Source organism: Schistocerca serialis, chromosome 6, assembly GCF_023864345.2.
Source record: "Schistocerca serialis cubense isolate TAMUIC-IGC-003099 chromosome 6, iqSchSeri2.2, whole genome shotgun sequence".
Taxonomy (NCBI): Eukaryota; Metazoa; Arthropoda; class Insecta; order Orthoptera; family Acrididae; genus Schistocerca; species Schistocerca serialis.
In genome coordinates this window covers 119,988,728-120,005,625 of record NC_064643.1, presented here as the reverse complement: position 1 = coordinate 120,005,625, position 16,898 = coordinate 119,988,728, and the positions used below count along the sequence as shown (strand labels likewise).

At 42.5% G+C, this 16,898-nt stretch overlaps 1 protein-coding gene across 2 annotated transcripts in view; it reads right to left on the bottom strand.

Moving 5' to 3' along the window:
• LOC126483773 (WW domain-containing oxidoreductase) overlaps positions 1–16,898 on the bottom strand; it is a 145,759-nt gene that overhangs the window by 116,635 nt on the left and 12,226 nt on the right. For both annotated transcript variants that reach the window (XM_050106927.1, XM_050106926.1), the window contains exon 2: positions 8,112–8,176. In XM_050106927.1, coding sequence (XP_049962884.1) covers positions 8,112–8,176 — 65 coding nt within the window. The remainder of the gene's footprint in view (positions 1–8,111; positions 8,177–16,898) is intronic.

Here is a 16,898-nt window from a genome sequence, read left to right as displayed (position 1 = left end):
ACCAGGAAAACAACACTGCCAAGGATATCATAAAATTCAAGGACACAGCTGACAGCGAAACGTCATAGAGTGTTAAACCAACACAGTGGAGGGACGTAGTGGCTTTGGCAACCTTACCCCATCTGCCTTGATGCTAGCTGGGACATTTCAGACCCTATTGCCACTATCAAAAGGGAGTACTGGTAAGTACCAGGAAATCTATGTTGTAATGGCAGAGGAAACAGTTCATCTAAGGAGAACACTGTCGTAGAATTTAATCAGTACCAAAAGCTCCAACTGTGACACATCACAATAAGCCACACCTTGCACAACACACTGTCATTACAATATGGAGCACAAACTGGACTCTTCACGTACTGGTATTTGTTTATTCTGTACTCATAATTTTGCTTGTAAGAACATTTCATGGCAGACTACATGATTCTAAGAGGTTATTTATAAATACCGTACACCAAGGATTATAAGTTGTGCTGCAGATACTGATTAGTAATAACGCCAGACTGTACCTCGGTGAAATTCATATTTGTGACTCAAATCCAAAGTGATCATGACAACAGATTGGACACTACACACAAGAATAGATATTATCTTTGGTTCTTGTTAGAAATGCTTTCCTGAAGTACAATCTTTGTCTTATAACACACTAGTATAGAAACTGGGAGAAGCGTTCATGATGTAGCTGTATCAACTATCATTAAAAAAGCTACACAGAGTTACAGATACAAACATAAAAGTCTACATGCAGAGTAAACTAGACATGCATGTATTTTTATCATTCCTAATGCAGTATTCAGAATCATTAAATTCAGGTAAGGGGACATAACTATGACACATGTTCAGGCAAACAGCTGACCAAGGTGAAGACAAATATGCACGTAGCAGAACAGTTGAACACACAGAATCCTCCAATGTTTGTCAATAAGGTTGGGCATAATATTTTCTCTGTTGGTTTATCTGTATCCATTTTATGTTTATAGCATGTATTAGTTGTAAGAATGCTATTTATGGCTTAAGATTCACCAACAAGAATTTGACATTTCATTGGTCTCAGCAAAATTGACAATAAAACATGCAACTGAAGGTTCTTCTTAAGCAGAAGTATATTCGTATTGCAACCACTGAAGCACTGGCTTAACAATTATCCATTACGAAGTATATTGTTTCTCAATGAGCAGCAAAGTAATCTCTGGTTCACAATGACACACACACACACACACACACACACACACACACACAAATGGTTAGAGCTTCAGAAGCAAATGACCAAATTATGGTTCATGAGGGAAACATAAAATACAATAAAATAAAATAAAACAATACAGATTGAACTGAAATGAGAATTATTGTAGACAACATTAAACAAATAAATGGCACACAGTTGCCAATCCGATGCACGTCTTGATACCTTTTGCATGTTTCCGACAACACAGCAAACTGCTTTGATCAAATTTCATAGTTTGTTGATACATCTGATACAGAAGTCAGCCATCAGCCTCTGCTGGTGAAGCACCAGGACACTAGCAAGTTTAATATTTAGCTTTCCTGTTGTGTTCACAGTTTAATTTTTAAATATTTTTATATTTTTATGTGCCTGCATAGTTTCATTCATAGATTCACGTAATTGAGAGGTGTTGTATTGTGTTTCAATAATGGTAATGTGTATATTCGTGCAGTCTGCAGCACAGTAGTCGTTTTTTTGTTCCTTCTGGATAGCCAATAACCATTCGCCACAACATAGTCAGCTACCAGCCTCCATTGGTGAACCTTCAGGAGGCTCGCAAGGCAGATATTTAAGCTTTTTCTGTTTGTTTCACTGTTTAAATCTTAAGTTAGTAGGATGGATAGTGTTGTGTACATAGTTACACGTAGTCAGCGTGTACACAACTTTTTCACTAGAGCGTGCCCCGCTAAGCACAACAGTGCAGGCGCAGCACTCATCCGTCTCCGCACTATGAGGTGGCGCTGCCATAGACACGGACCAAATTCTGCTTCCGCCGAGCCGCGTATTAATATGTAACGCAGTCAATGAGATTGCTGCTAACGTAGAACCTTTTCTCCTCACGGATCACACTCGCGCAATGATACATGAACGTGCAAGGTATTATAATGAGTGTACAGACCTCCAATTAGTCAGTCTGCATTTGTCTGCACCAGTCTGTACCAGTCTGCATTAGTCTGTACAAGTTCTACATTTGTCTGTACCAGTCAAGTTTCAGTCTGCGCCAAATAAGATTACCATATTCCTGTACATAGCCTTGAAGATAAATGTATAGACACTTTTGTCAAGTATCAGAGATATATGTGAGAATAAGATTAACATACTAATACCAAAGGAACTTCAGATTGTCAATTGTTAATAGCATCCACAACCAAGTTAAGTAATTTTCATGCTAGTTATTATTTTAATAAATGTGTGTGAAAATTAATCAAGTTCTGTTTAAAGTTGGTTACCATCAATCTGCTACTCTAAGCATGCAAGTGGCATTTCTATCGTCTGATCTAACGGCAGAAGATAAACACGACATGATAAGACCACGAGACATATTGCTGACACTCGCCTAATTCGTTAGAGCGACAAGTCAAATAATCTGATGGTGTGTGTACTGAGGGTCTTACAGTACGCACACCACAGATAGTGTGTGTGCATGCTGTAGGCGGGTGCAGGAGGAGCTGGACGCAGTATGTGAATGCAGCTGGAGACGCTTATGGCAATGGTCAGCCACCGGCAGGCTGCTGCCTCTGGGTATAGCGGTAGCAGAGCATCTGGCACATTGCATGGGACAACTCAGGTGTCACTCGTTTTGCTCACGTGCTCTGCTACCAAGGCACCTTGCAGTGTACCCATTGCAAGGGGTTCATGCTCACCACATGATGAGTTGCAGATTGTAACATATTCATGGTGATTATGGTGGATAGTCAATGTGGAGGCTGGCTGTCTGGCCTCACCCATTCACTCAGTGAGCGGACAAGTGGCCATTCCTTCAGCAGGCTCTGGCTCTGAGTAGGCACAAGGTGGAGGGCTCACTAGTTATCAGAAGCACGAATGTTAGGTGCATTAAGAAGCCCCTAAGGAAAATAGGGTCCTGGGCTGGCACTCAGTATGTCTGCCGGGGGCCTCATCAGAGATTTGGAGGGGCCCTGCCTGCAGCAATCGAGCGTGCAGGGCGCAATTGTCTGCAAGTTGCAGTTCGTGTTGGCACCAATGACATCTGTCGCTTGGGCTCCAAAGCTATCCTCAGTTCGTACAGGCATCTAGTAGAAGGGGTGCAGACTGGTGGCCTCCCATGTAGGGTGCAAGTAGAGCTCACAACTTGCAGCATCATTCCTAAAGCTGATAGGGGTCCTTTGGTTTGGACCCAAGTGACGGGTCTCAACCAAAGCCTCCAGTGATTCCATGATGGTCTTTGCTGCAGATGTGTAGACTCATATTATGTGGTGAGGGATTATAGTATACCCCCTGATAGATTAGGAGTACACTACACAAAGGAAGCAGCTACTTGGTTAGCAGAGTACTTGTGGAGTGCACATGGTTTTTTTTTAGGCTAGGTGGTAGTTTGAGTGCCTCTGATGAAAGCTCACCAGTCAGTTTACAGAGAGTGAAATCAGACTTCTTATAAAGAAGGTAAACTTCAACTGTCAAAATTTTAACAGCAAATTGTTAAAGTATTCATAATAAAGTTCTTGAAGTTACTGCTCAAATTATTCTAGGAACACTAAGTGGAAAGCTCCAAATTATTTAGTAACGCATAGAGTGTACATCAAAAAGACAGATTAGATGCCATAGGAGGGGGAGCATTCATTGCTGTTGAAATAATATTCTCTCTATCAAGGTCAAAATTGACTCCGATTGTGAAGTAATGTGGACGCAAGTAGCAGGCCTAGGTAAACTCAAGTTAATCAATTGGTTTCACCACCCACCTGATTCTTATGTGACACTTGTAGAATCATTCAAGGGAAGTCTACACTCAATAGTGCAGAAATACCTAGATCACGCAGTACTAGCTGGAGGTGACTTTTAATCTACGTAGTATAGGCTGGCATGTCTCTGGATTCACTGCAGTGTACAGACAGATAGTGTTGTGAAGTACTTTTGAACATGTTTTCTGAAAACTACCTTGAACAACTATTTTGACAACCCACACACAATGGAAATACTCACATAAAAAAAAGTTTTGCATCACCCCGGTTCCCAGAACTCATGAAGATAGATGTTGACTATGGATATTGTATCACAGACACAGTCCCTTTGACTGTTCAGAGATGTCACTAAACCCACCCAAAGATGTAAACAACCATGCATGAGCAGTGCCTCTTAGATGGAGGGGGTCCGACGGCCGATCAGTTCCAGTCATTTCACCAGGAAGGAGGTACATGCCTCGTGTTGTCTGTAGTTCAATCATGCCTAGACAGTCAATACCATGGTTTTATCACATCAGCATTGTTATTTTGTGCCAGGAAGGGCTATCAACAAGGGAAGTGTCCAGGCATCTTGGAGTGAACCAAAGTGATGATGTTTGGACATGGAGGAGATACAGAGAGACAGGCACTCTCCATAACAACCTCACACAGGCCGCCCAAGAGCTACTATTGCAGTGGATGACTGCTGCCTACAAATTGTGGCTCAGATGAATCCTGACAGCAACACCACCATGTTGAACAATGCTTTTCAAGCAGCCACAGGACATCTTGTTACAACTCAAACTGTGCGCAATATGCTGCATGATGTGCCAACTTCACTTCCGACGTCCATTGTGAGGTCGATCTTTGAAACCATGACACCATGCAGCAAGGTACAGATGGGCCCAACAACATGCTGAATGGACCACAAAGGATTGTCATCACGTTCTCTTCACCGATGACTGTCGCATATGCCTTCAACCAGACAATCATCAGAGACGTGTTGGGAGGCAACCCGGTCTAGCTGAACGCCTTAGACACACTGTCTAGTGAGTGCAGGAAAATGGAGGCTCCCTGCTGTTTTGGGGTGGCATTATGTGGGGCCAACGTATGCCACTGGTGGTCATGTAAGGCGCTGTATGGCTGTACGATATGTGAATGCCATCCTCTGACTGGCAGCATATTGGCGAGGCATTTGTCTTTATGGACAACAATTCGCACCCCTATCAAGCACATCTTGTGAATGACTTCCTGCAGGATAATGACATCACTCGAATAGAATGGCCAGCATGTTCTCCAGACATGAACCCTATCGAAAAATGCCTGGGATAGATTGAAAAGGGCTGTTTATGGGCAATGTGACTCAACAACCATTCTGAGGGATCTACACTGAACTGCTGTTGAGGAGAGGGACAATCTGGACCAACAGTACCTTGATGAACTTGTGGATAGTAAACCACGATGCATACAGGCATGCATCAATGCCAGCGGACGTGCTACTGGGTATTATAGGTACCGGTGTGTACAGCAATCTGGACCACCACCTCTGAAGGTCTCACCCTATGGTGGTAGAACATACCATGTGTGGTTTTCATGAGCAATAAAAAGGACGGAAATAATGTTTATGTTGATCTCTATTCTGATTTCCTGTACAGGTTCCAGAGCTCTTGGAACTGAGGTGATGCAAAACTTTTTTTGATGTGCGTATTTTAGACCCAGTAGCTACAAACAATCCAGACCTTATCGACAAGGATTGGTGATCATGCTATCATAGTGACGACAGTTAATAAAGTTCATAAATCCATCAAGAAGGCTACCTGAGTATTTATGCAAGGAAAAGCAGATAAGCAGTTGTTAGCATCCCACTTAGACATCACTTACTTCCCGTGCGATGGATGTTGAGGAAGTTCAAACTGTCGCACTTTGGAGGTGTACACGCAAAGTAAATGTATTAGGGGTGGGATAGACCCTCCATGGTTTAATGATCGAACTCATAAAATGCTAAGGAAACAGAAACCATTGCACTCTTGGTTCAAGAAAGAATGTGCAAATGTTGACAGGCAAAAGCCTGTAGAAATTTCTGTGTCCAAAAGACAATGTATGTGGGAATTATACAACAGCTTCCACTATCATACCTTAGCAAACATCTTGCTGAGAAAGTTCTGGTCATACATAAAATCACTAAGCAGACTGAAGGCTTACATCCAGTCACTTGTTGACCAGTCTGAAGGCAGATGACAGCAAAAGGAAAACTGACATTTTAAATTCTGTGCTTAATCATTCACACAGGAGAATCATACCAATAAACCATTGTCTGGCTGTCACACGGACTTCAGCATGAAGGACATAGAAATAGGCATCTCTGGCACAGGGAAGTAACTGAAAGACCTCAAAACAAATAAGTTGCCAGATTCAGATGGAATCCTAATTAGCTTTTGTAGAGAGTACTCTGTGACACTGACCCCCTTACTTAGTGTTCATTTATTGCAAATGTCTCAGACCTTAAGAGTTGTGAGAACTTGTTTAGTAGCGAAGATGAACAAGTGCTCAAAGTTCTTAAGGCATTTTAAAGCCCATGTTTACTAAAGCTTTTTGCTTTGGATGATTGAGCCTGTTACATCTCTGAATACTGACTATTCCTCCTGGGGTACCCTGTAAGCCATGAAATGGTATGCTGCACTGGGTACTTGGTGCACCTAAATAATTTTCCCAGCTTATAATTATGTTCAAACATTGTGTGTGTTGAGAGAGCAGAAAATATTTATTTTCCTTTTGCATATACCTAAATTTCTCTACTTTCACCATGACGGTAATGCACACTCACTGACTGCAACATCCATCATATGTGAATTACATCTCCTTCGGATTCTTCCAATAAATCCTAATTCAGCATCTGCCCCTCCCCATGGCTACATTTATGTAGATATTCCCCTTCAAAAGACTCAGGACAGATACTACCCAATACCTGACAAATGTCACTGATTTTCAGAGAGCACATGTCAATTGCATAAACTAAAAATGTGGGGCTTTATGTTTGTTTACATGTAATACATTACACTTATTTGTTGTTGAGGGTCGGCAACTACCGTAACCTTTGTGCCAAGCACCGATGAAATTGGGATCTTCTTGCATCTTGTAACACATTCCTAATGATATATTGTCATACAGAACTGCATCATCCATAAACAGCCGCAGATAGCTATATATCTACTTGCCTAATCCTTTATATAAATGGTGAACTAATCACAAAAAATGGCTCAAATGGCTCTGAGCACTATGGGACTCAACAGCTGAGGTCATCAGTCCCCTAGAACTTAGAACTACTTAAACCTAACTAACCTAAGGACATCACAAACATCTATGCCCGAGGCAGGATTCGAACTTGCGACCGTAGTGGTCACGCGGTTCCAGACTGAAGCGCCTAGAACCGCTCGGCCACACCGGCCGGCAACTAATCACACTGGGGTACAATGGACACTAAGAATGTAATCAGAACTGTTAATCAATTTATTGTCACATGTTTTCACTTGCTTATTGTTAATTGCAGATTATGGAAAACAAGTCTTATCACAGTATTTCAGTCATACACACCATGGAAATAAAATGAATTATTTTGTATAAAGATGTTCATTTAGTACAACACATTACTTCACAAGAGCAATAAATAGTTAAGAGTTTCAGAAGCTGCAACAACATGACAACATATAGCATGATGAAAACATTGTGCATTTCTGAAACATTGTAATGATTCGCTTTTGGCAGTGGTGAAGTAGGTAAGTATGAAGCATAATTCTGAAGAGTTGAGAAACACTTTAAACCACGCAAACACTTAAGGAATACAAGAAGTAATAACTGAAGTAACACTCGGAACGAAATCCGTCCTTGGTACCTACGAAAAAGAAATATCTCCAATTTCTGATTCCAAGCAATAAAGTACTGTCAAGAATGTGCAGAAAAATCAATACAACAATTTCAGGCTATTGCGATTAAAAGGATAAGCATTAAGAATATTACATAAGCAGAAGATGACAGATCATAATGGAATACCTGTATGTCTTACACAAAAATGTGGAAGAGTAAGAACTGAAAAAACTGCAGTAAGCATAGTGTAAGTGAAGAGAGCAATAAAGAAAATGACATTCTTTCTTGACTAACACAATATAAGACTACTGTAACATATTTTTCCACAACATGATGAAAACAGACACACTAACCTCCTGACACAACTTTCTTCTTTCCTGTCCTTGGGTGTGTCCATTGCGTTCCTTTTGTTGCATGGCTGCATGAAAAAATTATATTACAAAAACAATCCAAACACAAAAAAGCAACAGTATATTAAGTGCACAATATTTATCATGTACGTAAGAATGAAGACAGAAGATTTATTTTGTTTTCAACCAGACATGTTCCACCCATTTGTGTTAAGCATTATCAGGAAAGTAGATTGCTAATAAAATGAGTTAATACCATATTCTGCGTGTGTCAGGCATGCTGTATTTGCAGTCTTTCTCTGAAATGATGTCTCTGAGATTATTCCTGGAAATTACATTTCAGCCATACCTCAAGGGTAAAGCTGTTGGTGGATTCTACCAGAAAACTGAAGTCAGCCACAGAATTTCAAATGAGAAGTTACAAAAACCTTACATTCATTAAACTGAGCTCTCAAAACTGAACACTTCTTTGTAACACTTTATGATCTGTTACACCAATTTGATGCCACCAAAGTTGTTCTTCAACTTGAAAAGTTCAAAAACACACAAAGGAAGTAACAGGATTTTGCAAGGTAAAGGACATAAGACAGACCTTTACCTTTCCAATGTCAGAGAGAGGGGTCAAAGATCTTGCATATTGAGAGAACAAGAACTGAATTTCCATTTTTCAATATTTTATTTAACTAATTAATTTAATTATTTATTGTGGAGAGAATATGGGTGGAATATCTTATATACACATCAAAGACACCAACTGTCATCAGTGTTCTTCTGTGAGAGAAGAGTGAAACACCAAACATTTGGGTAGCATGCTGGTTTTAACAGCTACAGAGACAATACTGTTCTATTAGTTTCAGACTTCACAGAAGCTGCCATGCATATCTTACTGGACAAGTACCCCGGAAAAAAGGATAACACAAAAAAATGGCTTAGCACAGCCTAGAGATTGTTTCCAGAATTAATCTTTTGAATGATGTCTCAGCACAGTTTTAATTTGCAGAAAGTTTAAAAACGCCATGTACTTTGCTACTGAGTAAAAGGTTCATTCAAAAAACAATCACTACCCAGGGGGTAATTCTTTTATTACCGATAATATTAATCCAGCAAAGTATGCAGCAGAGCATCTAAGAAGCCTAGAAAGTAAAAGAGAGGTACTTGCAGGACAAGCTGTAAAAGCAGGTCCCAACTTGTTCCTGGATAGTTCAGTCAGTAAGTCATGAAAGGCACAGTTCTGGGTTCAAGTACCAGTCTGACACACAATTTTAATCTGCCAGGAGGTTTCAATACATTGCACACACTGCTGCAGAGGAAATACTTTGGTGTATATGAAGGGGTCAAATAATTAGGAGCTCAACCGTATTTAGAAAAAGTGAAGAACACTTCAAAACACTTATTCAACAATACTTAAAAGTTATAATGTTTCTACTGTGAATTGGCCTCATATCACACATATTTTCATTTTGCATCTTCAAACATTGATTACTTCATTCCATAAAGCTGTTTTGATCATCCAACAATGGGACTAAGACTCCAAATTTTTTTCAGTTTTGAGAATTCTATTCAATGGTGACAATTTACTAATATCTTCCCAGTTACAGCTGATTAAATTACAAAAAGAGCACTTTCATTTTCTTTTTATTAGCACAATATTTAGCTTTTGGCAAGGATGAGAATATACACAGTAAGAGATGGAAATATTTATTTATTCATCCATGTATCATCTGATAATGATATAGAATTTGTCATCATAAAACAATGAAAATAACTAGCTGAAATGCACACAGACAGAATATATCTGGATGAGGACACGCCAGGTAGACGACCATAGTGCTTCTGAATGAACGATCTTGGCATTTGGCTGAACTGATTTAAAAAACCACAGAAAACCTACATCAGAATGACCACACAGAGTAAATTCCATTCTCTCAAACATGAGGTCAGAGTCTTAATGACCCCACTGCCTCTAGTTGGTCTGTTATACAGCGTTCTTTTGTTTATACACAATTTGAACAAGATAATTCAAAACACACACACACACACACACACACACACACAGGAAGGTATTTAGGCAGGTGGAATGGTGTTGGGATTGTGTCAAGAGCAATGGGTAGAACGAGAAAAAGGTGGGAAGCAGGAAGAGGGGTTGGGGATGGGTAGCTAGCAGCTCTGAGAGAGGCAGCAGATGTGCTGGCAAGGAATGTGGGAAAGAGGGGCGACAGGTGCATGAGCTAGACATTTGATACACAGTATCAGAACTGGTGTGGTGCATCATACAATGAACATGATTTGGAGGTGTGGATTGGGATGAGGAGACAGTACAGAGAAGGGGAAAGTGTAGGATAGCGGGTGTGGGGCCAGCGGGTTTATGGAGACTAAGGTCAGGAGGATTATGGCAGCTGCAAAAATATTCTCTATCTCTCTCTCTCTATCTCTCTCTCTCAGCATAATATCAGGTCCCATTTCAGTATGGCCTCGCCACCTTTGACGATATCAGTGCAGTTGCTGCTATCACAGGATGCCACTGCTGCCACTTCAAGCCAAGCCCATCATCAACCAGCTGACATCCCACTGGTGCATCAACAGCTAGCGAGCACCACCAGTCCGTCACTTTCAGTTGAGCCTATCAGCTTCTGCCAGCGCCCCACCCGCCTGTCGCGTGATGCAACCACCCCTCCGCAGCCATCCTTGTTGCTGCACTGGTGTCGTGTAGGGACCTGAAGCGATGCTTTTCCTCTGGTGTGCCTGATGCTGTTTGCAGGTTCAAATGAGTCTCTAGCCACTGTCACTACCATCATGTTTCCAGCTGCAGGCAGCCTTGCTGCTCCAGGCTTCTTTGTGGCCATCCCTGTCACTGCAACAGTGTCAAGTTGGGTGCATGTGGAAACGCCTTTTTGTCCATTGCTCCTAGACACCACTGGCAGGTTACGAGTTGTTGGCCACCACTGCCACCGCCAGCCTTCTCGACATTAATGTCACTTTTTCTGCGTCACTTCCTTCTCCCTTTCCTATGTTGTCACCTCTGCCATATCACTCTTGGTCGAGTCATCGTACCCATGTACTATCCTTTTCCGGTGGCATTTGGTGGGGTATTCTTGGAAGCTGCGATGTAAAACCCTGGGCCACACCTGGTTGTGTATTCATCACAGCATCCAGACAGCCAGTTTCCCTTCCTAAATGATGAGCACCCTGCCTGTCTGTTTAATTCCAGATCCCCAAACATGACAGCCTTTCGAGTTGTCCACATCAATGCCATACTGGATGTCTAGCCAGCATTGGCGTGTCTTGGGTTGCCACCATTGATTAAGCATTGACCCCTCATTGGTCGCCAAAGCCCGCTGATGGTGCTTCTGCTCCACTGATCACATGGCATCTTCTCCCACTGGCAGCCCCTTCACCTTCGAGATGGCTTTTCCACCTCTTTTTAAGGCAAAAGGGGTATTATATCCCCTGGGATCCACCATTACGCAACACAGGTCTGTACTACAGGCTGCTGCCCCTCCAGGCTGCTAGCAATACCTGCTATGGAGATGCGGGATAAACAGTACAACCATAACATAAGTACACCACTTCTGTTGTCAACTGCACCTCCCGCACCCACCATGGTAACACACTGCTAGAGGCCCTACAATTAGTGCTGTCATCGGGGGCATCAATTCTTCTACCACAGATCACGTGCCTCCCAATCATGACAGTGGGATTTTTCCACCGGGCAGCTGTAACGGATGCCACTTAGCTGACCAGGGCCAGTTCACACTGCAAGTTGCTCTGGGAAAGTGCTGATCATATTTTGCCTGTCCGTGAATCGGAGCTCCCTTTGCCCAGAACAGCCTTTGCTCTGAGTTGCATGCAAAGCCTTCACTCCATGTCTAGCCTGAGTCCTCCACATCTCGCCTGAGTTCTGCACACCAGCTGCTCAGGTCTTTGCTACAAGCTGTGCCCAAATCTTCACTCCACCTGTCATTTGAGTTCAGCATACTGGCCACTGATGCCTCCATTCCAAGGTACATTCTCCAAGATTTCCATTTTGGGCCCGACATCAGTTGCACCCATAGCTTGCTAGTGCACAACTCAGTCACACTCCCGGATTACGACAGACATGTCCTCGGCCCAGCCGATGGAGCCCATCTTTCTGCAGTAGCCACGCTACCTCTGACCAGTTATGAGCTTCTGCTTTCTCTGGGACCTATCTTCTGGACTGTCCTCAAGCTCTACCACTTTCCACTGATATGGTTGCACTGCCATCACCCTTGTCATGATGCCTTCAGAGGTATATCAGTGGCTATCAGTGGATAGGAAATAAGCAGTGTTGATTGGAGTCCAAATGACTGTTTTGTTGTGTTCAATTTATGAGTGTAAATAAAGTTCATTTATTATTGCTATCTGGGGCATGTTAAGTGGCATGGCTCTCTAGGCCACAACACAAAACACAGCTTTTGATGCAGCCACTGAAGTTGAACGTGTGCTCAACTGCATATTGTGCTACTAGGTGGTCAAATTTGTTTTTGGCCACAATGTGGAGCTCATCAAAGGATTTCTTCCAAAAGCTAGCAAAGTTTTCAGTCCCTTTTATGTGTGCCTATCAACAAGTCAACGTTTCTGCTATTTGGTGAGTGGTCTCCTTCACTTATAAATTATTTACATTCTGCCAGAACTTTCCTTACTCTATTTACAACATAAAAAATAGTTTTTCTTTGTGTCTCTCTCCACTATCACTGCTCACATGCTATGAACATGTGCTAGTAACTTCATGACCACAAACATGTAGCTAAACCCTTCACACTCCTTTCAGTCTGTCCACAAAACTGTCCCCAGGACTATAAACATGTTACCACACCCCAGGTCCTTGCTTCACTCTATCTGGAAAACTGAGTAGCGACTCCCACCCACCTCCCTCCGTTCCCCATCCTCATTCTCATCCTAATCCATGAATGAGATGTTGAGCTCAGGAGAACGATAAGGCTTTAGTATAGGACATGATTGTCTTGTAAAAAAAAATACATTGTGATCAAGTATTGTAAGATGACAGGGTGTCATAACTGTCTTCTTCTATTATTAATTCCTACTCTTGGTCCTTTTTAAACAGACATATATAACAAATCTTCTAGGGAAATTTATCATACAATTTTATTCCATGATAGAAAACATTATTTCAAGTTTTTTGTTCATTTTTCCTTGGTAAATGTGGGTCCAAACTGGATCCTGTTCTGTGATTAGGTACAGAACTATCAGTGGAATCACTTACTTATTTATGTCTTCCTTCATATGCACAACAGATTAGTAGATGCACTTGGCTGATGCATACTAATACTCAGATTCTTAAATAATTCTTTACTATGAGCCTGCGTGCTAACTTCAGTTATTATTATTATGGTTTTTTCTGCAGTTTGAAAATTGCTTCCATGTTTTGTGACTTTGACCCTCAAAAAAGAATCCCATACCTACATAAATAAGAATTGAGTGGACATAGGAATAATATGTCACCACAAGACATTGGATGTTACACACTGATGACATTCTCAGAGCATTACATGCTGATGACATTATTTTTGCTAGTAACTTTGTGTGTTCATTCCATATTAACTGACAGTGAAAATTATTCTTAAAAATGTTATGTTTGTTTGTTTTTTTATTTTTATTTTTTTTTGGGGGGGGGGGGGGGGAGGGGGGGAGGGAGGTTGTAAAAAAATTAAGGTGATATGCATCCGTATCAGAACCTTAGAACATTAATATGAAAAAGGAGTAAAAAGCGATTACATGTTAAGCCCAATTGACAGAAGGAAAGACAGCTAAAAACAAGGACTTCCTCTTTGATGAAGGTCCATAAAATACACCATTGACACAGTGGAGGTCCTGAACTAATGATTAAATGTCCTTTACCATATAGCTATGATGGATAAAAAATAAAACATGGTCAACAGCCTGTATGTCATTCACTAAAACGACCGGTAACTCAGATGGCAAATATAAATTAGAATAGTGGTTAAAAAAGGGAATTCAGTCAAGAACTAGCAAATCATCAAAGGTTGATGACAATGAGCACACAGTGTTGGGGATTACCACTTAACACATGGCGATGGCTAAAACAATAGTGCCCAATATGCAACCTAGCTAAAATGATCTCCTCATTGCAAGAGAACAGAAAGGAGGTCAGCCAAGCAGTTGGGAGAGGTTTAATTCCCAGGAGCTTGTTCCCATGAAGGGATGCCAAATGGACACCGCCTGCTGACAGTCGGCAACACCGAGATCGTGGGAAGAAATGGAAGAACTAGTAGGCCGAGATAGGAGGGCTGCAGCCTTGGCAGCAGTGTCAGCAGCTTTGTTTCCCGTCAGACAGACATGACCAGGGACCCACATAAACATCACAGTGGCTCCATCAGGAGGGAACAAGTGGAAGCTCTGTTGGACCTGTTGCACTAAGGGAGGGACTGAGTGCAGCACATAGAAGCTCTGAATGGCACTAAGGGAGTCGCTGGATGTATTGCGTGGCCTGATACAGGGCAAAGAGTTCTACTGTAAATACAGAGCTGTGTTAAGGAAGCTGATACCGAAAATAGTCGGGGCCCATGACGAAGGTACATCCAACACCACGGTCAGTTTGAGAGCCATCAGTGTACACAAAGGTACTACCGCTAAGTTCCATGTGGCGGACAAGAAACTTGTGAGAATTCGGAGCAGTGTCCTTAGGGAGTGAATGAAGTCCAAGACGAACATGGGCCGCTGCACAAAGCCAAGGTGGTGAAGGGTTCACATCTATCAAGAAAGTGGCAGGTGGTGTGAATTTGAGCTGCTGGAGCAGTAGTTGGAAGTGAACTCCAGGAAGTAACAGAGATAGGGACCTGCCCCATACTGGCAGTCAAAGGAGTCATCGAAGGAGGAGGTGTAGGATGGGTGGCCAGGCATGGCAGAAAAAGGGCATGCATGTCTGCTGAGGAGAACATCACATCAGCATGACAGTGGTAGTTCAGCAGCTTCTGCATACAGACTCTCAACTGGGCTAGTGAAAAAAGGTGCCAGTAGCCAAACGGATGCCACAATGGTGGACTATATTTAGATGGCGTAGGATCGATGGATGTGCAGGCGCATAAATGAAACCCCCATAGTCTATTTTTGAAAGGACAAGGCATCAGTACAAAAGGAAGAGGGCGGTCCGATCCACTCCCCAGAAAATACTGCTGAGGACACTGAGGGACAGTGTACAGCTGGCGGTCGAGTAACACACATGGGAGGACCAAGAAAGTTTCCTATCACGCATGAGCCCCAGGAATTTTGTAGTTTCAGTGAATGGAAGAGCAACAGGCCCAAGAAGTAAAGACGGTGAGAGAAACCCATTGTGCCGCCACAAATTCATATAAATGGTTTTGTAAGGGGAAAAGGAAAAGCCATTGCCAACGCTCAACAAGCAAAGACGATTGAGACGCCACAGAAGACACTGCCCATGGAGACAGCCATGGAGAACTGCAAGAGATCACAAAATCATCAATGAAAAGGGAACTGGAGATGCCTAGCAGGAGACGGACCATAACAGGGTTAGCGGCGATAGCAAAGAGGACGGTGCTCAGAACGTAATCCTGAGGGGCACACACTTTTCCTGGGTGAAGGTGTTCGACAAGGCAGAACTCATACGTACCTTGAAAACTCAGTCTTTTAACAACTCCTGAAGGAAATGGGGTAGGTGGCTTCGGAAGCCCCACCTGTAGAATACAGAGGATGCCAGTCCTTCGACAGAGGTCTTAGGCTTTCTTCAAATCAAAAAACATTGCCACAGTCTGGTATTTCCACAGAAAACTGTTCATGAGATGGGTTAACAAAATGATGAGATTGCCAACAGCGGAATGGCACACTCAAAATCCACACTGTGCAGTGATTAGTAGATTACGAGACTCAAGTCACCATACCAGCCAGGCATGAATGATATGATCCATCACCTTGCAAACACAGCTGGTGAGAGAAAGGGGGTAGTAGCTAGAAGGAAGGTGTTTGTCCTTACCAGGTATAGGTATGGGTATGACAGTGGCTTCATGCGAGCATCTGGGAAATGTGCCATCTGCCTAGATATGATTGTACGTATGAAGGAGGAAGTGCTTGAGAGCATGATCTAACTGCCGCACAGTAAATACAGTGTTGTAACATTCGCAATTCTGAGAGGTGAGGGTTATCAGCGAAGCTTCCTCAACTCATTTCCAATGGAGGAAGGCAGGATGATAGTGGGTGGAGCTTGAAACCTCCACAAAATAGTGGCCCAAGGTGTTGGAGATAGCAATAGGGTCCACTATGACACCATCTGCTATGGTCAAGCCGGATACTGGGAAATGGACCTTGGCCCCAGAGAGCTGTTGGGGGTTATTCCACATGACTGAAGAGGGAGTGGAACTGTTAAAAGAAATAGTTAATGAAATCCAGCAAGCTTTCTCACTACCTTGAGGAATGCAACGACTTTGGGCTTGCAACTGTTTAGAACAAATGCAGTTTGTCATTATAGGACGATGGTTAAAAACATGGAGAGCACATCTCCACATTTGATTGCATTGCAGCACGCCTCAGTCTACCAACAGACCAGGACACGGCACGGTAAAGGTGAAGTGCAAGGAATGGAAGGTTCTACAGTGAAAACAACAATTTTTGTAAAGTATTTTACTTGGGGATCACAACTAGGGGAAATGTTCGTCAATGGTTCCAGCGAGGAGTAAAGCCTCCGGTTGGTCTTAGAAAGCTGCCGACTGGGTCTACTCATAGTTGGGGTAGGAGTCAGCAAACAGATAGCACACAGGAAATGATTGCTTGAGTATGTGT